This window comes from Scyliorhinus canicula, chromosome 1, assembly GCF_902713615.1.
Source record: "Scyliorhinus canicula chromosome 1, sScyCan1.1, whole genome shotgun sequence".
Taxonomy (NCBI): Eukaryota; Metazoa; Chordata; class Chondrichthyes; order Carcharhiniformes; family Scyliorhinidae; genus Scyliorhinus; species Scyliorhinus canicula.
This window is the reverse complement of record NC_052146.1, coordinates 239612269-239634567: the sequence shown is the minus strand read 5'-3', so window position 1 is coordinate 239634567 and position 22299 is coordinate 239612269. Positions and strand designations below refer to the sequence as shown.

Here is a 22299-nt window from a genome sequence, read left to right as displayed (position 1 = left end):
ACCGAGTTGAATGGGAAGAGACCACCAAAAACTTGAATTCCACCATTCCAGCCAGAAATGCTGGAGGTTCCTAAACCACCTTGAAGCAGTCCAGCAATCCTAACACCAAGCCGATCATCTGTAAGTGCCAACAAAATAGTGACATCTTCATGTGGGAAAGGCGTCCTTGAAGATGGAAATGAAAAAACAAAGACTCCGTGGAGAGCCTTTTCAAGGCATTATAATTTCAGATCATGCCCTGCAGTGGAGTTGGGCAACATGCTACAAAGAAATCAAGCTCGGCACTGCTATCGACTATGACAACATTCTTCCAAGCTCCTCAAACAGTTTGGCCCACGTACCTGCTGCTGGTTGGCTCAATTCTTCACAAAGGTTTGTTCAAAGAGGACGATAGTAACATACTTCAGGCAGACATAGATTGATGAAATGAGCAGACACATGGCAGCTGAAGTGACAAGTGTGTAGGAAGAATGAGGAGAGGCAATAAAAGGTAACTGGAACAGTTCTAAAGCTTTGGTATCCAGAAGAGACACGTTTAAAATAATTTGCAAAAGAACCACAAGTAACCTGAGAAAAAGATTCTGAAGTGTGTTATTATTATTATTGATTTACAGCAACCTTCAAAAAAATCTTCATGAAATTAGATAAGTACTGGAAGGGGAAAAATGCATACCTATGGAGAAAGAGAAAGTGTGTGGGAATAATTGCGTAGTTCTTTCAAAGATCTGGCACACACAAAATGAGTTGAATGCCCTCCTGTGCTTATCCTTCTTGTGATAACACTTAACCCCTGGGACATCTATACTGAATTTTTGTTTTTTGTTTGTTCCCTGTTTCTTCGGCCATGTTTTCTGCTTTTGTAGAACTCGACCGCAGAGGGAGGAGGGGGGCCCTACATGTGGGGCTGCTCTCCTGGCAGCTGGGGCCGTGTCTTTGATGGGGCCAGGTTTGGGCCCGGGGTTGGCTGTTTGTTTCGCTGGAGAGAGGGGGCAGAAAATGTTCTTTGGGGCCATTGAAGCTGATAAGTTGGGCTTTCCATAGGGGGAGAGGGGCCTGCAAAATGAGGCATCTGAGTAATCGGAGACAAGGCGGGAGCGGCCGGGATCAGCATGGGTCAGTTGACTCATGGAAACGTAATGTGGGGAGAGCCAGTGTCAAGCGGGTGCTTGACTTGGGGGTTTGGGATCACGGGGTTGCTGTGGGGGAGGGGGGGTTGGGATGCTGCTTGGCTGACAGAAAAGGTGCCAACTTGGGGGCACAGAGGGAGAGTTGGGGGGGCCTCCAATGGGAGGGCACGAGTAAGCGGGGGGGTGCGGGCTCGTGGCTGACCGAAAAATTGAGATGGCTAATCAGCAGGAGGAGGGGAGGGGGGGGGGGGGGGCACTAGCCCCCCTGCATCCAGGCTGATCATGTGGAATGTGCGGGGCCTGAATGGGCCGGTCAAGAGGGCTCTCGTGTTCTTGCACTTAAAGGGGCTAAAGGCAGACGTAGCCATGCTACAGGAGGCGCACCTAAAACTTGCGGACCAAACAAGATTGAGAAAAGGGTGGGTGGGCCAGGTGTTCCATTCGGGGCTGGATTCAAAGACCAGATGAGTAGCAATCCTGGTCAGCAAATGGGTGGCTTTTGAGGAAGGAATACTGTAGCTGACAAGGGGGGCAGATACATAATGGTCTGTGGGAAACTGCAGGGGACCCGGGTGATGCTAATGAACGTTTATGCCCTGAACTGGGACAACGTGTTATTTATGAGATGCACCCTGGGTAAAATTCTAGATTTAGACTCACACAATCTGATTATGGGGGGTGACTTCAACACAGTTATAGACCCTGCACTGGACCTGTCAAACCTCAGGTCTGGGAAGCAACCAGCGGCGGCTAAATAACTGAGGGGATTCATGGAAAAGGTGGGGGGCATAGACCCGTGGAGGTTCGCCCGACCGAGGGCGAAATAGTTCTCTTTCCTTTCCCATGTCCACAAAGTCTACTCCCACATAGATTTCTTTGTGATGAGCAGGGCGTTGATCCCCAGGGTGGAGGGGACAGAATACTCGGCCATTGCAATCCACACTGGGTGGATTTGCATCTTGTGGGGGAGAGAGGTCAGCCCCCACTATGGAGGCTAGATGTGGGGCTGCTGGCAGACGACGAGGTTTGTGGGCGAATAAGGAGGAACATCAAGAATTACCTGGAAACAATGATACGGGGGAGGTAGCGGCGTCCACGGTGTTGCAGGCCCTGAAGGCAGTTATCAGAGGGAAGTTGATCTCTTATCAGGTCACAGAGAGAAAAAAGAAAAAGTGGAGGGAGAAAGGCTAGTCAGGGAGATTGAGTCAGAGTAGACAGGAGCTACGCGGAGACCCCTGAGACGGGGCTACTGAAAGAGCGCCGGAGGCTGCAGGCGGAATTCGACCTGCTGACCACAGGGAGGGCAGTAGCAGCTGAGGAAGACCAAAGGGGCTATCTACGAATACGGGGAGAAAGCGAGTAGAATGCTGGCGCACCAACTTCGCAAGAGGTAGGCGGCCAGGGAAATTGGGGAAATACGGGATAAGGAGGGAAACATGGTCATGGACCCAGAGGGGGTGAACAAAGTTTTTATGGTGTTTTACGGTAAATTGTATCAGTCAGAGCCCCTGCCGGGGAGGGGGGGGGGGGGGGGGATGAAGCAATTCATGGACCAACTGAGGTTCCCAAAGGTGGAAGAAGATCTGGTGGAAGGACTGGATAGAGCTGGAGGAGATGGTAAAGAGTTCAGGGGACATGCAGTAGGGCAAAGCCCCGGGGCCGGAAGGCTACCCTGTAGAATTCTACAAGTAATTTTCGGAACTGCTGTGCCCACTCCTGGTAAGGACCTTCAATGAGGCCAAAGAGAGAGGGACCCTCCCCCCAACAATGTCACAGGCTTTGATGTCACTCATCCTCAAACGAGAGAAAGATCTGCTACAATGTGGATCTTATAGACCGATATCGCTCCTGAATGTAGACGCCAAACTGCTGGCCAAGATCTTAGCTGCGAGGATTGAGGACTGCGTCCCTGGGGTGATATGGGAGGATTAGACAGGCTTCGTCAAGGGCAGACAATTGAACTCCAATGTACAGAGGCTCCTAAACATCATCATGATGCCCTCAGAGGGAGGGGCAGCAGAGGTGGTGGTGTCAATGGACGCGGAGAAAGCCTTTGACCGGGTGGAATGGGAGTACCTGTGGGAAGCACTAAGAAGGTTCAGATTCGGTGAGGGACTTTAGGCTCCACCCGGGGACAAGGCAGGGGTGCCCCCTCTCCCCGTTATTATTCGCCCTTGCGATAGAGCCGCTGGCTATAGCGTTGCGGACTTCAAAGAACTGGCGGGGGTTGGTTTGGGGGGGGGGGGGAGGAGCAGGTCTCTCTTTATGCGGATGATCTGCTCCTGTATATTTTGGACCCACTAGAGGGGAAGGGGGAGGTCATGCAGATTCTGAGGGACTCTGGCAATTTCTCGGGGTAAAAACTAAATGAGAAGAAAAGCGAGATTTTCATGATCCAAGCTAAGGGGCAGGAAAAGGGACTGGGAGAGCTTCCGCTGAAATTGGTCGAGAAGATCTTTCGGTACCTAGGGATACAGGTGGCTCGAAAGTGGGATGCCCTCCACAAGCTTAATCTATCTCGGCTGGTAGAGCAGATGGAGGGGGACTTCAAAAGGTGGGACATGCTCCCACTATCTCTAGCGGGGAGGGTGCACACTGTTAAGATGATGGTGTTCCCCAGATTTCTGTTCGTCTTCCAGTGCCTTCCCATCTTCATCCCTAAGTCCTTCTTTAAGCGGGTGAACAAGATCATCTCGGGATTCGTATGGGCAAATAAGACCCCGCGAGTAAAGAAACTACCTGGAGCGCAGGTGGGGCGGGGGGGGGGTGGGCTGGCGCTGCCGAACATTTGCAGCTACTATTGGGCGGCTAACATAGCCATGATTAGGAAATGGGTATTGGGGGAGGGGTTGACGTGGGAGCAGTTAGAGGCGGCCTCATGTAAAGGTACCAGCCTAGGGGCACTTGCAATGGCACCTCTGCCGTTCTCGCCGGCCCGCTACTCCTCTAGTCTGGTGGTGGTGGCGGCATTAAAGATCTGGGGTCAGGGAGAAGGCACAAGGGGGTGGAGGGAGCCTCAGTCTGGACCCCGATATGCAAAAATCACAGATTTGTCCCGGGCAGGATAGACGGAGGGTTTCAAAGCTGGCATAGGGCTGGCATTAAAAGGATGGGGGACATGTTCATAGACGGGACCTTCCCTAGCCTGAAAGCGCTGGAGGAGAAATTCAGTTTGCGCCTTGGAAATGCTTTCAGATACCTTCAGGACGCGCCTTTCTGAAAAAGCAGGTGGTATCATTTCCGCTGCTACCCCACGCAGGATACAGGATAGGGTGGTCTCCGGCACCTGGATAGGGGAGGGGAAGGTTTCGGAAAACTTTACCGGGAACTTCAGGAGGCGGAGGAAGCCCCAGTGGAGGAGCTCAAGGGTAAATGGGATGAGCAAGCTCTTTGGGGTTGAGGATAAATGTGCGGGAAGCCCTGCAGATCATGTCCATATGTTCTGGGCATGCCCGGCTCTTAAGGGATTCTGGCAGGGATTTGCTAAGGCAATGTCCAAGATCTTAGGCACGTGGGTAGTGCCGAGTCCAGAGATAGCGATCTTTGGTGTGTCAGACGATCCGGGAGTTCAGGAAGCGAATGAGGCTGACGTATTGGCCTTTGCCTGCCTGGTAGCCCGGAGACGGATCCTTTTAATGTGGAGGGACTCTAAGTCCCCGAGTGTAGAGACCTGGGTTAGTGACATGGCTGGGTTTCTCAGTCTCGAGAAAATAAAGTTTGCCTTGAGAGGGTCCATGGCGGAGTTCTCTCGGAGGTGGCAGCTGTTCCTCGACTTTCTAGGAAAGCAGTAAAAGCAGCAGCATCGGGGGGGGGGGGGGGGGGGAGTTGAGTAATCATTACGTTGTATTGCTTTTTTCTTTGTACATACAGTTAACATTTTTTTCGCCTGTTAATTGTTGCGTACAGTTATTCTGACAAAAATTTGAATAAAAATAATTTTAAAGAAATAGATGGTCGGCTTGATGTTAGTGATTGCTGGGCTGCTCCTCGGTGGTCTAGGAGTCTCCGGGTTGGCTATAATTCGTCGAGAAAGAAGATCAAATTATATGTCAGATGAAAAAAAACTGCATTACATCATGAGGCGGCCTGAAATTCAGTTTCTAATATTGTAGCTTCTCATGTCTGCAATGCGCTCTGCAAATTATTCTGTTCTTGTAACAAGACCATACTGTGAATTTATCCTGTATAAGTATTCATGGGATTGTAAAAAAGAACATATTACTTTATTATTTGCTGGCTGCTGTGATCATGTCCTTCATAGAATAAATGACATCATCACAAACTCTATGGAATAGCAATATATTGCTTCATTATTTTACTCTTTGAAATGTAAATGAAAATGCCGAATTACTACATTTTTTTTGACCCCCCCCCCCAAAATCTGTACTTGATGGATACAAATAATTTGGCACTATTTTGAAGAAAAGCGGGGGAATTATTCCCGGTTTCCTGCCCAATATTTATCCTTCAATCAACATCACCAAAAAACAATTATCTGATGATTATTATATTAGGAACATAGGAACAGGTGTGGGTCATTCAGCCCCTTGAGCCTGCTCTGCCATTCAATGAGATCATGGCTGGTTTGTGATCTAACTCCATATACCTGCCATTGACCTATAACCCTTACGTTTTCTTATCAAAGAACTATCTATCTCAAATTTAAATGTAACAACGAACCTAGCATCAATTGCCATTTGTGGAAGAGTCTTCCAAACCTCTTTGTGTGTAGAAGTTTTTCCTAACATCTCTCCTGAATGGTCTGGCCCTAACTTTTAGACTATGCCCCAAATGTATCTTTATCTACCCTGTCTTTCCCGGATAATACCTTGAAGACTCCAATCAGATCACCCCGTAACCTACTAAATTCTCAAGAAAACGGACCTAATTTGTATAAATTCACCTCCTAAATTAACCCCTGAAGTCCAGGTATCATTCTTGTAAAGCTACATTGCACTCCCTCCAAGGCCAAAGTATCCTTCCTAAGGTGTGGTGCACAGATCTTCTCACCGTGCTCCCAAGTGGAATCTAACCAGAGTTTTGTAAAGCTGCAGAATAACTTCTGCATCCTTATACTCCAGTTATCTAGATAGAAAAGGCCAGCATTCCATAAGCCTTCTTGATTACTTTCTGCACTTGTTTGTGGCACTTTAAAGATCTATGCACCTAAACCCCAGGTCTCTTTGGACATCCACTGAATTTAGCTTCATACCATCTAGCAAGCACTCTGATCCATCCTTTTTTGGTCCAAAATGGATAACCTCACACTTGCTTACATTGAAATCCATCTGCCACAGTTTTGCCCATTCACATAGTCTTTCAAGATCCCTTTGTAATTTTATGCTGCATCTACTCTGTCTATAATGCCATCCAACTTGATGTCATCAGCAAATTTGGATATGTGACTTTCTATGCCACTATCCAAGTTGTTAATGAATAATCTGAACAATTGAGGCCTTAACACAGACCCCTGTGTTACACCCTGCCAATTTGAGTACCTACCCACTATCCCTGCTCTGTTATCTGCCACTCAACCAATTTCCCAACCATGTCAGTAATTTGCCCTCAATTACTTGGGCTTCTACCTTAGTTAACAGTCTCTTAGGTGGGACGTTATCAAATGCCTTATGGGAATCTATATAAACAACATCCATAGATATTCCCTTATCCACGACCTTAGTCACTTCTTCAAAAAATGCAATGAGATTTGTCAGGCGTGACCTACCTATCATGAATGCATGCTAGCTCTCCCTGATTAACTGAAATGTTTTGAGGTGTTCCATTACCCTATCCTTGATTATAGACTCCAACAATTCCCCCACCACAGGTGTTAGGCTGAATTATCAGTAATTCCCTAGTTTTTCTCTTTTCCCTTCTTAAAAAGTGGAGTGACATAAGCAATTTTTCAATCCAGAGGCATGAATCCTGAATCTAGGGAATTCTGAAAGATCAGTTAGGACATCGACAAAGTACTCCCCTACTTCCTTTCACACCCTCGGGTGGAAATCATCAGGGCTTGGGGATATGCCACTCTTTAGTTCCATTAATTTCCTCATTGTCAACGTTTTACTTATGTTAATTTTATTTAGTCCCTGTCTCTAATCCGCTTTTAATATCTTCGTGATTACTGGAAAGTTATCCTTTTTTACTATAAATACTGAGGCAAAGTAATTATTCAACATATCGAGTTCTTTGAGAAGGTGACTGAAAGGTGGACCTTATCGAGTTCTTTGAGAAGGTGACTGAACAGGTGGACGAGGGTAGAGCAGTTGATATGGTGTATATGGATTTCAGTAAAGCGTTTGATAAAGTTCCCCACGGTCGGCTATTGCAGAAAATACGGAGGCTGGGGATTGAGGGTGATTTAGAGATGTGGATCAGAAATTGGCTAGTTGAAAGAAGACAGAGGGCGGTGGTTGATGGGAAATGTTCAGAATGGAGTTCAGTTACGAGTGGCGTACCACAAGGATCTGTTCTGGGGCCATTGCTGTTTGTCATTTTTATAAATGACCTAGAGGAGGGCGCAGAAGGATGGGTGAGTAAATTTGCAGACGACACTAAAGTCGGTGGAGTTGTAGACAGTGCGGAAGGTTACAGAGGGACATAGATAAGCTGCAGAGCTGGGCTGAGAGGTGGCAAATGGAGTTTAATGTGGAGAAGTGTGAGGTGATTCACTTTGGAAAGAATAACAGGAATGAGGAATATTTGGCTAATGGTAAAATTCTTGGTAGTGTGGATGAGCAGAGGGATCTCGGTGTCCATGTACATAGATCCCTGAAAGTTGCCACCCAGGTTGATAGGGTTGTGAAGACGGCCTATGGTGTGATGGCCTTTATTGGTAGAGGGATTGAGTTCCGGAGCCATGAGGTCATGTTGCAGTTGTACAAAACTCTAGTACGGCCGCATTTGGAGTATTGCGTACAGTTCTGGTCGCCTCATTATAGGAAGGACGTGGAAGCTTTGGAACGGGTGCAGAGGAGATTTACCAGGATGTTGCCTGGTATGGAGGGAAAATCTTATGAGGAAAGGCTGATGGACTTGAGGTTGTTTTCGTTAGAGAGAAGAAGGTTAAGAGGTGACCTAATAGAGGCATACAAAATGATCAGAGGGTTAGATAGGGTGCACAGCGAGAGCCTTCTCCCGCGGATGGAGGTGGCTAGCACGAGGGGACATAGCCTTAAATTGAGGGGTAATAGATATAGGACAGAGGTCAGAGGTGGGTTTTTTACGCAAAGAGTGGTGAGGCCGTGGAATGCCCTACCTGCAACAGTAGTGAACTCGCCAACATTGAGGGCATTTAAAAGTTTATTGGATAAGCATATGGATGATAAGGGCATAGTGTAGGTTAGATGGCCTTTAGTTTTTTTTTCCATGTCGGTGCAACATCGAGGGCCGAAGGGCCTGTACTGCGCTGTATCGTTCTATGTTCTATATCTGCCATTTCCCCATAGTCATTGACAATATCCCCACTTTCAGTCTTTAGCAGGCTAATATTGCTCCTGACCAACTGCTTTCCCTTTATGTAACTATAAAATCTCTTATTTGTTTTTATAGGGTGGCACAGTAAACAGTGGTTAGCACTGTTGCTTCACAGCGCAAGGGTCCAGAGTTCGATTCCCACTTGGATCACTGTCTGTGCGGAGTCTGCACCTTCTCCCCATGTCTGTGTGGGTTTCCTCCGGGTGCTCAGGTTTCCTCCCACAAGTCCCAAAGACGTGCTTGTTAGGTGAATTGGACATTCTGAATTCTCCCTCAATTTAGCATGGCCAATCCACCTATCCTGTACATCTTTAGATTGTGGGGGTGAAACCCACGCAGACACGGGGAGAATGGGGCAAACTCCAATTCGTTCTATATTGTGTTAAATGTTCCTTTAAACATCTTTTTCAGTTATTTTACCAATACCAGATTTTCTCAGTTTACTGTGGACAGTCTCTGTCTCTTCTCATCAAAGTCTGCCTTACCGAAGTTTGCACATTCTCCCTGTGTTTGCATGGGTTTCGCCCCCACAACCCAAAGATGTGCAGGTAGGTGGATTGGCCATGCTAAATTATCTCTTAATTGGAAAAAGTGAATTGGGACCTCTAAAATAAAATAAAAATCTAAACTTCTAGTCGCTGATTTGTGCTTTTCACTTTCAAACATTACATTGAACTCGATCATGTTATGATCACTATTTGATTTTTTAAAAAAATGTTTATTAGAGTTTTTACGTAATCATCACACAAATGAGAATGAAAGAATTAATATATCACAAGCAAATCTAGTAGTAAAAAAGGAACCAACACATAAATAACTTAAAACTAAACCCCCTAATAGCTGACGGTGACTAGATCCTTAGGAAGTAAATGGTTGCCATCTGAGGTAGTACCTCTCCACTGACCCTTTGATGGTGAATTTGATGTTCTCCAAGCGTAAGAGTGACATTAAGTCACCAACCAAGCAGAGGCACTGGGCAGAATGGGAGACCTCCACCAAGTAATATTCGCCTCCAGGCAATCAGTGAGACAAATGCGCCACCCCACCACCTCTACCCCAGATTGAACCACCAGCGAATCCGACACTCCAAATATGGCCACCAGTGGACATGGGTCAAAATCCAAATGAAGTATCTCCGACATGGTGCTAAAGAAGGAGGCCCAAAAGCCTATGCGTTTGGGACAGGACCAGAACATACGTGTGTGACTCGCCGGGCCAAGAGCACATCTATCCTCAACATCTGGGAAAAACACACACATTCGTTCCCTAGTTTCCCTAGCACCCTGTGTAATGCCTTAAACTGTTTTAGGCTCAACCTAGCAGATGAGGACATGGAGTTGACCTTGTGAGGGTCCTCCCTTCAAGTCTCACTAGTAAGTATAGGGCCCAATTCTCTCCCACTTTGTCCTCGCCCTGCTTAGCAGGGAGGGATCCGATGAGAGAATATGGCCATATAGGTCCAAAATAGACCCCTCATCAGCAAGGAAGAAGGTGGTGCCAAAGAAAAGGAAGGAAAAGCCTTACACAAGAAGTCACAAACTTGAAATACCGAAAAAAGCTGGAGTTAGGTCGCTGAAATTTATCAGCTAACTCCGTAAAATTAGCAAACCTCCCCTCCACAACCAGGTCCCCAAAATACTCCAAACCATTCACTTTCCAAACTTTAAATCTTGGGTCCAAACCAGAAGGCTGGGGAAGGTGGTTATTACAAATAGGGGCTAGCGAAGACAGGGAAAGGAGCTTAAAGTGCTGTCTAAACTGTTTCCAAATCCTGAGGTAAGAGATCACCAATGGATTTGAAGAAAATTTGAGGAGGAAAAGAACAATGGTGCAGTGATTATGGCAAGAAGAGTAGAGGTGATGCAGGAGCAAGCCTCCATTTGTCCCCAAATAGAATCAGGGTCACTGTGAGCAAGGGAATACATGATAAATGGTAGGACCCTGGGAAGCACTGAGGATGAGAGGGATCTTGATGTGCATGTACGCCTGTTCCTAAAGGTAGCAGAGCTGGTGGATACAGTGGTTAAGAAGGCATATGGTATACTTGACTTTATTTGCCGAGGGAAGTTGTATAAAACGTTGGTTAGGCCACAGCTGGAGTATTCTGTGCAGTTCTGGAACCACATTGTAGGAGGGATGTGATAGCACTTTAAAGAGTGCACAGGAAATTTACCAGGATGTTGCCTGGGTTGGAGAGTTTTAGTTATGAAGAGAGATTGGATAGACTTGGATTGTTTTCCTTGGGGCAGAGCAGACTGAAGGGGGACATGATTGAGATGTATAAAATTATGAGGGGCATTGACAGAGTAGACAGGAAGAAACTTTTCCTCTTGTTGGAGGGATCAATGGCCATGGGGCATAGATTTACGGTAAGGAGCAGGAGATTTCGTGGGGAGGCGAGGAAATCTATCTTTACCCAGAGGGTGGTGGGAGTGTGCCTGAAGGTATGGTGGAGGCAGAGACCTTCATATAACTTAAGAAGTATTTAGATGAGCACTAGCGATCCCAAGGCATACAAGGCTATAGGCCAAGTGCTGGGAAATGGGATTAGAATAGTTAGGTGGTTGTTTTTTTGACCAGCACAGACTCGATGGCCGAAGGGCCTTTTGTCTACTGTATGACTCTATGACACTGATGCACAACAGAATTTTGTGGATGTTAGCAGCCCAATAATAAAACAATAAATTGGAGAGGCCAAGCCCCCCTTCTATCCCATTGGAGTAAAATGCTATGAATTCTGGGATTAAAAGGATTTGGGCAGAAAAATGGGCAGACATGAAAGACAAAAAAAACCGTCAGAAGACGTTGATTTTAATTGTTTGAATCCTACCGACAAGAAGGTTGTTCCACCTCTGTAAATCTGTTTTAACAATATTAATCAGGCTTGTTTAATTTAACTCATGAAGTGAGGCCCAGCTGTGAGCCACCCCGACCCCCAGCTAATTAAAGTTTGCATTAGAGAGGTGGAAAGGTACGTCCCCAATTGGGCTCGTCTTCCAGGGGGGTTAACCGGGAAACATTCACTCTTACCTAAATTCAATTTACACCCAGAGAAGGAGCCAAAGGTGTTAAGCAACTTAATTCTGGCATAGCTGGAGGGAGTTGGGTCTGTAATATATAGAAGTAGGTCATCCCCATAGAGAGACACTCGATGACGCACCCCATCTTGGCTAATACCCCTCCATTGGCTAGAGGATCTCAACACTATAGAAAGTCACTTTATGGCCAAAGCGAACAAGAGTGGAGAAAGTGGGCAACCCTGCCTATTGTCCCTATTCAAGGGAAAATAATCAGAGTGCAAAGCATTCGTATGAACACTGGCTGTATGGGCATTATATAACATGCAAATCCAAGAAACACATTTATGACCAATTCCAAATCTCCTGACATTCTCAAATAAATACTCCCATTCCATTCTGTTAAATGCCTTCTCTGCATCCAGTGACATTATCACCTCAGGTTGAGGTACTGGGGAGGGGAAAAGATGACATTTAACAGGCAATGTATATTGGCTGACAATTGTCAGCCCATTCACAAATCCTGTTTAATCCTCCAAAATTATATTTGGGAGGCTGGGCTTCAACCAGAGCACCTGAGGCTTGGCAAGCAGCTTCACGTCTACATTCAAAACTGAGTTAGGACCATATGAACCACACCCTGTCAAGTCCTTGTCCCTCTTGAGAATCAGGGAAATAGAGGCTTGGCTGAGGTTTCGAGGCAACAACGCCCGGGATAGGGAATTATTGTCCATGTCCAATTGTAAAGGTAGAAGCTGCACCAAACACTTCTTGTAAAATTCAATTGGAAAGTCATCCGGACTGGGGGTCTTGTCCGACTGCATTAATCCAATACATTTAAAAATTTCATCAGGGTGTAACGGGGAACCCAACTGACTGCTCTTATCCACCTCGACAGTTGGGATGGGTAGATTGTCCAGAAAGTCGGACATGGCTGATTTATCTGCAAGGGGCTCCGACCTATAAAGATTGTGGGAAAAGGATTTAAAAGCCCCATTGACCTGGAGAGGGGTGGACGCCAGGTTGCCGTCTGGATTAAGTATCTGAGGGATCTCACGGGAGGCCATTAGATGTTTTAAGCTGCTGAGCGAGAAGACAACTGGCCTTCTCCCCGTACCCATAAAAAGTGCCCCTGGAGCGTTGCAGCTGACGTACTGCCCTGCTAGTAGAGTAAAGCTCAAACTGGGTCCGTAATCTTTTTCCTATTGCCAATAGGAGTAGGATTCATCGAGCACTGGTGATCCACCTCTAGAATGGAATCCACCAACCTCTGCTGCTCCAACATCATTGGCTTTAACATATATGCTCTGCAAGGTATAACCTCCACCCCTAAGAATGGCCTTAAGAGCCTCTCACAAAATGGAAGGTGAGAGTGAGTCGCACCTGTTCCACTTTATATAGTCGTCTATAGAGGCGAACAAATGATCAAGACACTTTTTATCCGCCAACAATGTTGTGTCTAATCTCCAGGTGGATGTTGGGCGGGGCTAGACTCTAGCAACAAATCAATAAAGTGCAGGGCATGGTCAGAACTAACGACTGCTGCGTACTCAGCTGCCGTCAGGGAAGGGAGAAGAACGCTGTCCAAAATGAAAAAATCAATATGGGAATAGGCATGATGGACATGTGAAACAAAAAAGAGAAGTCCCTATCGTTCGGGTGCGAAAATCACCAAGGATCCACCCCTGCATCTGAGGCATAAAAGAAGACAAAGTCCTGGCCATTGCAGATGGAACAAGAGATTCAGGATCGGAACGATCCAATCTCAGGTCCAAAACACAGTTCAGGTCACCTCCCAAAATAAGCTGACATGAGTCGAAGTTGGAGAGAGAGGCTAAAAGGGAGTTAATGCTTTCTTTTCTGTTTGGCCACTGGTGGTGGAGGAGGAGGCCGCAGGAGATCAGATAAAAGTCATGGTCAAGTCCAAGAATCACACCAACAACAATCAGTCCAGCAAGTGGCACAGGACAGCGATCAAAAAGCCCAAGTCTTATCGATTTGAATCCCTGAAAGGAGTTGCTCCCAAGTTCCTGAGAAACATGCGGTTTGCTAAAAACACAACAAAAAAGGAGCAGCTAAGGCTCAAAGCAAAAAATAAAGTGGTGATTATCATGATATGCAAACATGCAACCAATGAACACTCAGAATAGGACACAACCAATGGGCAGTCAGGACACTCAGGTGGCATCACCACAAGGGGGCATGACATAAACACTATAAAAGGGATGAGGCACTCACACCCTGCCTCTTTCCACAGAGACATCTAGAGAGTTAGACAGGGTTGATAAGCAGCATCACACCCCAGCATGTGGCTGAGAGCAATCTGGTACAGTTAGACTGAGTTACTACAGTTAGATTAGCAGAGAATCGAACTCATTTGAGAACTGTGTTAATAGTTCAATAAACACATTGAACTAATTTCAGAGACTGGAGCATCCTTTAGTTAAGACTGCATCAAGTAGCAGCCTGTGTTATCCGAAGCAGTATAACACAACAGTGATTGCTCAGAAAAGGTCTGGCGGTGTTGACGATTTAACATTTACCGTCCTTGAGGATGGCAGCCATGTGATATCTTGTATTCCAAATTGTTTATTTATAATAAAATCTAAGCTGGGACCTCAAAATAAATAAAAGGGAGTTAATAAAAGTCATATCTTCCCAATTGGGGTTATATATGTTGACCATGACAACTGGGTGTTCAACCGGAAGCCACAAATAATAACGTATTGACCATTGGGGTTGGCCATAATCTGAGAGGAGGAAAATTGAACTCTTTTTAAAAATTAGAATCATTGTACCCCTGGCCCTGCCATCAAAACCAGAATGGAAAACCTAGCCCAACCCACCCCTTGCACAACCTGGTCTGACCCCTGAAACACGTGAGCCCCCTGTGAGAAAATAATGTCACAGTTTAAGCTCTTACGATGGGCAAATCCCCTCAATTCTTTTATTGGGCCTTTCAAAACTCTAAAATTCCATGTGACCAAATGAGCTGGAGGTCCCCCACCATGCCTCACACCATTCCCACCAAGAGAGGTCAACCAAGGGACACTGAAAAGATAAAGCATGGGTGGCGCAGTGGTTAGCACTGCTGCCTCACGGCACCGAGGATCCGGTTCGATCCCGGCCCCGGGTCACTGTCCGTGTGGAGTTTGCACATTCTCCCTGTGTCTGCGTGGGTCTCACAACCCAAAAGTTCCACAGGATAGGTGGATTGGCCATGCTAAATTGCGGGGACCACTTCGCTAGCAAATTAAAGTTGACTGGTGAACGGGAATGAGGTGGGAGGAGGAGCCATGGCTGGCCGAGCCTGTGTGGACAGGTCTCGGTGTGCTTAGGAGGTGTGAATGGGGGGATGGGGAGTATGCAGAGAGGAGCGGTTTTGAGAGGATTTTGTTGGTGGATTTCTGGGAGGGGGGTGGGGGGGCATAGCTGGCTGACGGGGACTAGGACTCACTTGTGGAAAGGGGCCAGAGGCCACGGGTCATGGCTGATAGGAGGGGGAGAGCTGTGTGAGACCCCCCAGTCCAATTGGTAACGTGGAACGTGCGGGGGTTGGGTGGACGGGTGAAGCGGGCGAGAGTTATCTCGCATTTGAAGAGCTTGAGAGCTGATGTGGTGCTGCTGCAGGAGACCCATTGAGGGTGAAGGAATAGGTTAGGCTTAAGGATTGCGGAGGGGGGGGTAGCGGTATGAGTGGGTAAGAGAGTTAGGTTTCGGATGGAAAAGATGGTGGCAGATCGGGGGGCAGAAATGTTATAGTAACGGGTGCTTTTGAGGGAAGGTTGGTGATGTTGGTTATCGTGTATATGTAGAGTTTATGAAGATGATGTTGGCTGCCATACCAAATCGGGACACGCATCAGTTAACTGTAGGTGGGGATTTAAATACCTATTGCATCCGAAGATGGATTGATCTAAGCCGTGCTCGTTGACCTCTTTCGGGTGGGGCGGGGGGATAGACGAGGGTATTGGCAGCGCTTATGAAAGAGATGGGAGGAGCAGACGTGAGGCAGTTCTTACATCCAGGGGGCAGAAAATATTCTTTTTTTCACCAGTGTGTAATGTGCACTAGAAGATTGACTTCTTTATTATGGGGAGGTGGTTGTTCTATGGGCTGAGGAAAGAGGAATACTCGGCGATTGTCATTTCGGATCATGCTCCGCAATTGGTGGATGTGATCCTGGAGAAGAGGCCTGCACAGAGGCCAGCGTGGAGGTCATGTCAAACTGCGTCGGTAGTTCCTTTCCACTGACTAAAAGCTCCGGAGTGGATATGGGGCTGCTTGCAGAGTTTTTGTGCGAGGATAGCAAAAGGTGATTGACGATTATGTGGGGTTTAATAAGAATGGGGAGGTCTCGCTGTTGGTGATTTTGAGTTGGTGAAGAGAGGGGGAGGGGGAGAGATCATTTTGTATAAGGTGCAGGCGGATAGTGAGACAAGAGAGGAGTGGCAGCGGCTGATAGATTACATTTTGGAGATCGAGGGAAGTACGTTGAGGATCCCACTCCGGAGCTTTTAGTCAGTGGAAAGGAGCTGCCGACGCAATTTGACATTTTATCGACAGGGAAAATGGTACGCCGGTTGAAGCGGGCAAAAGGGGTGGTGTACAAGTACGGGGAGGAGGCCAATCGCCTGCTGGCGGGACACCTCCGCCGTCAGGTGGCCTCACGAGATTGTTCAAGTCTGGGATATGCCAAAGGGGCTGGTGATGGCGCCTGAGTGGATGAACAGGGCATTTGAGGAGTTTTATAAGAGGTTGTATAGGTTGGAGCCTCCGGGGGATGAGTTGGATATGAGGGAGATTTGGAGGGGCTGGAGTGTCCTAAAATGGAAGAGGAGGCGAAGGCAGGATTAGAGGAGCCAGTGGGGATTGAGGAGGTTCAGTCGGCAATAAGGAAGATATAAACGGGTAAAGTACTGGGGCCAGATGGGTTCCCGGTAGAATTCTATAAGAAGTTTTGGATAGGCTGGCGCTGCTGTAGGTGGAGATGTTTGAGGATGCAGTGGCTGAAAGGGTTCTCCCAGAGACACTGGGACAGGCATCTATTTCACTGTTAAAAAAGGATAAGCACCTGGTGGAGTGTGAGTCGTATCTCTTGAATGTGATTCTTGTCAAAGTGCTGGCGCTTAGGTTGGTGGAGGTTTCTGCAGGTTATTGGGGAGGATCAGACAGGGTTTGTAAAGCGTAGGCAGTTGTCCTCGAATGTGTGGCGCTTGTTAAATGTGGTGCTCTCCCCATCAAAGTGGGGGGGGGGGGGGTGAGAGATTGAGGTGGTGGTGGTGCTGGATGCAGAGAAGGCGTTTGATTGAGAAGAGGGGAGTTATTTGTTTGCGGTGTTGGAGCGGTTAGGGATTGGGCCTAAGTTTGTGGTGTGGGTCAAATTGTTATATAAGGAACCAAAGGTGTGTGTTCATACAAATGAGGTGAACTTGGGTTGTTTTCAGCTGCAGAGGGGAACGAAACGGGGGGTGTCCCATGTTAGCAAAAGTGAAAATGCTGTAAAATCTCAGCAGGTCTGGGAGATAAAAGAGCTAACGTTCAAATCCATATGACCCTTTGTCAGGAGGGTGTCCCATGTTCCCCCTTTTGTTTGCGCTGGTGATAGAGCCCTTGGCTATTGCGCTGAGGAGCTTTGATAAGTGGAGGGGGATAGTAAGGGTGGGGGTAGGAAGGGGAGATGTGGAGCATGTCCCCGTATGCTGACAACCTTTTCTGTATATATCTAACCCAGGTCCCACAGTGAGAGATATAATGGGGTTCCTCAGGAGATTTGGGGCTTTTTCAGGATATAAATTTAATTTGGAGAAGAGCGAGTGCTTTTTGTTTTCCTATCCGGGAATGGGAGCTGGCCTGGAGTGTTTGCCGTTTCATTTGACAACTACTCATTTCAGGTACCTGGGGGTGCAGGTGGCTCGGGACTGGGTCCAGCTTCGTAAATTGAATTTTACCAGCCTAGTTGATAGGGTTAAGGCAGATTTGTTGAACATCCTCCCCCTGTCATTGGCAGGCCGGGTGCAGGCGGTAAAGATTAATGTCTTGTTGCTGTTTCCGTTTTTATTGCAGTACTTGCTGGTCTTTTTGCCGAAGGCATTTTTTATGGGGGCGAATGGTTGATTTCATCATTTGTGTGGGTGGGTAAGACGAAGAGGATTCGGAAGCCGGTGCTTCAGAGAGCACAACAGTTCAGGGATTTGGCTCTTCTGAATCTGATGTTTTACTATTCGATGGCAGACGACGAGAAAGTGCAGGCCTGGGGTAGGGAGCGGGAGGCAACGTGGGTGAGGATGGAGGCAGGCTCTTGCAGGGGGTTGGGGTTGGGGGCGCTGGCAATAGCTTTGCTCCTGTTTACCCTGGGAAATACTCGGGTAGTCCGGGGGTGGTAGCCCCGCTGAAAATTTGAAGGCAATTTCGGCAGCATTTTCAGTTAGGGGCGGGGTCGAAGCTCATGCCAGTTGGAGAGAATGTGTTTGAACTGGCGAGACTGGATGCTGGGTTTTGGAGACAGGAGGAGCGGGAGGTGATGGAAATGAAGGACCTATTTTTGGAAGGGCGGTGTGCGTGTTTGGAGAAGTTGATGGAGAAGTTTGATATTCCGTGGGGGGAGGTCTTTCGGTATATGCAGGTGCGGGACTTTGCAAGGAAGGTTTTCCTGATTGTTCTGGTGACATTTCCCTCCTCGTTGTTGGAGGGGGTGTGGTCGGTGATGGGGTTGGAAAGGGGTGGTCATCTCGATATATGGGAGGATTTTGGAGGAGGATTTGGTGTCACTGGAAGATGTTAAGGCCAAGTGGGAGGAGGAGCTGGGGTGGCATTGGAGGAGGGTTTGTTTTGTGAGGTGTCGCGGAGGATGAATGCTTCAACTTTGTGTGAGAGTCTGGGGTTAATACGCTAAAGGTGGTACACAGGGCTCGCTGACAAGGTCGAGGATGAGCCAGTTATTTGAGAGGCCTAGAATGCTTCAGCAAATCTTATGAGACAATTTTTATGTTGTCTGTGTTTGTCTAAACTATCTTAATAATGTTGGATGTCATTGAACGCACACAAGCTTTTAAACTAAATCTAGAGAGCGGTTTGGGAGAGGCTGGCCAACCATGTACATATGTTCTGGTCCTGCCTAAAGTTGGAGAAATTTAAAGGATCTTTTTTCAGCACCATGTCGGCGATGCTGCAGCTGCATTTGGAACCCAGTGCCTTGGGGGCCATATTTGGGGTGTTGGACTTGTCGGAGCTGTAGACGGGAGCGGAGCAGATGTTTTAGCCTTCGCCTCGCTGAATGCTCGCAGGCGAGTCCTGTTAGGGTGGAGGTCAGCCTTTCCGCCCTGTGCCTCGGTGTGGCTTGGGGACCTGATCGAGTTCCTGTATTTGGAGAAGGTTAAGTTTACCTTGAGGGGGACAAAGTAGGGGTTCCATAAGAGATGGGGTCTGTTTATTCTTCATTTTAAAGAGTTGGATAATGTCAGCTGCTAGGAGGAGTGTGGGGAGGGATGAGGGTCTATTCTTTGAGTTATTGGGGTGTTGGTTGGGGGGTTATTATCCTTGTTTTGCATTGTTTTGATTTTTTTATGTATAAAATATAAAAAAACGGAATAAAAATATTTTCAAAAAGAATTTATTTTGGTTAAATCGCGCCCAGATTAATATTTGTATACTCAATTTACAACATTGCATGTCAAATGTTACTTTTTGTCACATGACAGCAACATCAATCTAAGTTGCATTTTTCTTTCGAAGCACATGGACAGTAATCTGATTCAAAGCTTATTAACACAATATTGTTTTATTTTGTTTCAGTACACAGAGGATCAGGCTAGGAAACTTGGTGTGGTGGGATGGGTTAGAAACACTAGAAGCGGAACGGTAGAGGGACAAGTGCAGGGTAAAGAAGAACTTGTAAATTCAATGTAAGTGATTCATGCTATTTATACTTCTTTTTCAAAAGTTAATAAAATATGAGATATTGAATAATATAAGTGTAAAAGTCAAAAATTATTCTTTGTGCCTAGAATGTTTCAGCAAATCTTATGAGTGAATTTTTAAGTTGTCTGTGTTTGTCTAAACTATCTTAAGAATGTTGACAGTCATTGAACGCTAATAAGTTTTAAAAATAAATCTACAAGTTTTCCTGTGTTAAAAGTCAGTTGTAGGCTTATGTGGTAGAATTACTTGACTTTTGCGTGTTTAATATTATTAAAATGAAATATAAAACCAAAACAACAAAACATAAATGTGGAATATATTGGCCCTTCCTTTAAGGTTAGTGAAGCAATTATCACAAACAGTAAATGCAAGAAACCTTCCTTCCCTACTGAAATAAATTTCAAAGCCTTTTGGGAATATAAGAGATATTTGGATTTCTGAGAATGGCATGACCTGTAAAGGATGGTGCAGTCAAACCATTCTGGTTACATTTGGGGAAAATACATCATAACAAAACCCTAAGAATTAGAGGGAGACCAAACCCAAATGTGATAAAAGTTTTCTCACTGCGATATCTTCATTGCTTTCCTTCCTCAGCCTCTGCACCAAACAACTTCTCATTGATGGTCATTACAACCTCTACTCAACTCATTCTCTCTCTCTACTAAGTTCACAACCTTCTCATCCTCCCTCAATCTGTCCCTCCATGAAAACTCTTCCACACGCATTACGCTCGCGTCATTGACCTTGACATCTCGTTTGGCCTTGTTCACCCTGTCGCATCAATCGCAGATAAGGCCATCCCCTATCATTTCCTTGCTTTGCTCTCCACTTACATCCCTCTTCCATGCCCCTACCTAACCAAAACTTTGTAGCATTGAAAAAGTAAAGTCTGACACCAAGTGGAACCCAACCGAATGTAAGAATTCAAAGATCAGGTGGCGCTTCAAACCTATCAAATTTTAAATGTGTGTTGGCATACAACCAGTCTTTAAGATAAATAAAAATGTTAATTCAAGTACTGGTGCACATCAAGTAACAGAATAAACTCAATTACAACATGCAGCTCTTCTTTATGAACCTTGTGGGGGGAGTTGGGCGGTGATTGTCTGGTGGGGTCACTGTGTCTCCATGGGAGAGCTGCCTGTCTTTTACCAGAAACTGATCACGATCTGGAACATGGTTTCTTCAGCCGAAGTGCTCTCCCATCAGGATCGGAAGCTATCAACTAGCATCCACTGCTCAAGAATCTGCACCTCCATCAGTACAGATTCATATGACTGGTGGAGGAGAGGGCTATGACTGCCAAGGTGACCATGGTTGGGAAGGCACTGGATGATGGCGGAAGCTGGACTTTGCTCTAAGAGCTGGCATGATACATGCACTTGCATGGCATCAAGCTCATGCCCAAAGACATTGAGAATCTTAAAATTTAATGCTCTGCCCTGACTTACTCAAGGTGTTGCGGTGGCTCAGCTGTGTGCACTGCCTCTGCCTGAGCTGATCTTTGTTTGGATAAAATTTCCCATTGGTGCAAGGCTGCAAAACTTTCCACCGGTGCCTTGGTCCCACAACCTAAACATTCTTAGAACTTCCCTTTCTACCCTCCCATTCTGAGTGCAACAATTTCCTATGCGGACTGTTGTTGCACAACCTTCACTTCCTTCTTCCTTGCCCTTGTAGGTTGTCTGGGGACTCCGTGGCATTCCGTCCTGTCATTCAGAGGATGGTGGGAGAGTCTTTTTGTTGGAGTCCTTCCTTATACTAACTGGGATTTGGTCTAGATGGTTCTGCATTTAACAGTCCTGTGCAATTGACGGTTGAGCCGATTCAAGGACTCCTGTCTCGCCTGTAGTTTGATCCTGTGTCTGTGACACTTCCTGACTAAAACTGACTGAGACGAGCTGTTCACTGACCCTTGAACTGTTCTGTGAGACCTATCAAAACACAGCAAGTGACTTCCACCCTGGTTACCAGACAGGAAATAATGTAACAGCACTGGAATAACGTGTCCCTTAAATATTACAATGTCCATAGACTGTGAACTTAAGCATCCAGCTGATACAATAAATTGAATTCATAACTGATTACAGCCCCTCTTTCAATATCTGAAAGAGGGCTGGTCCCCAATTTCTGGATGGACTTCAGTCTCACGTTCCTGAGCTTTGGCTACCTAGTGCTGAGGAGAACAGGCCAATAGGGAGGCCTCTTATGGCACTACTCCTTCACCTGGGAAGGTGACCGTTACCAGGCCCAGGTAGTAGTAGGAACTTGTTTGGCCTGACCGCCGCTTGCCTTTTTTTTCGTGGCTATGTCTGCACCCGGGTATCGCTGGAAAAGGATTGCGCAGTGAATGCTGGTAACCTTGATGTCTTCTGCAATCCATGAGCATGGGGGAGCAGAAGTGCATCGTCATCCCTGAAAATGTCACCTACATTTGATTAGCTTCTTTTTTTAGGTAAATACAGGATATTACTAATATACTGTATCAAAGGTGGTATCGTGCCTCTTTATTGGCTGATATTCTGATTGAATCAGAGGGAAAGACGGAAATTATAGTTGTTGGGTGAGGAGGTACATGCCTGTAACGTGTATCTCTCTGCAAATGAATGTTTGTAAAAGTGTGCAGAGATTGGCTCGAGTACTATATTTCAGCATCTGTCTATCTGGAATATAACAGGCACTCTGGCATTGTCTGCCAGCTTTCCAGTACATCAAACATTTGCTTGTGTACCCCTCTTCTGTACCTGTCATGT

General features: G+C 46.5%; 1 protein-coding gene across 2 annotated transcripts in view; it reads left to right on the top strand.

Moving 5' to 3' along the window:
• LOC119972746 (acylphosphatase-2-like) overlaps positions 1 to 22299 on the top strand; it is a 187860-nt gene that overhangs the window by 18821 nt on the left and 146740 nt on the right. For both annotated transcript variants that reach the window (XM_038810061.1, XM_038810071.1), the window contains exon 3: positions 19418 to 19527. In XM_038810061.1, the coding sequence (XP_038665989.1) occupies positions 19418 to 19527 (110 nt within the window). The remainder of the gene's footprint in view (positions 1 to 19417; positions 19528 to 22299) is intronic.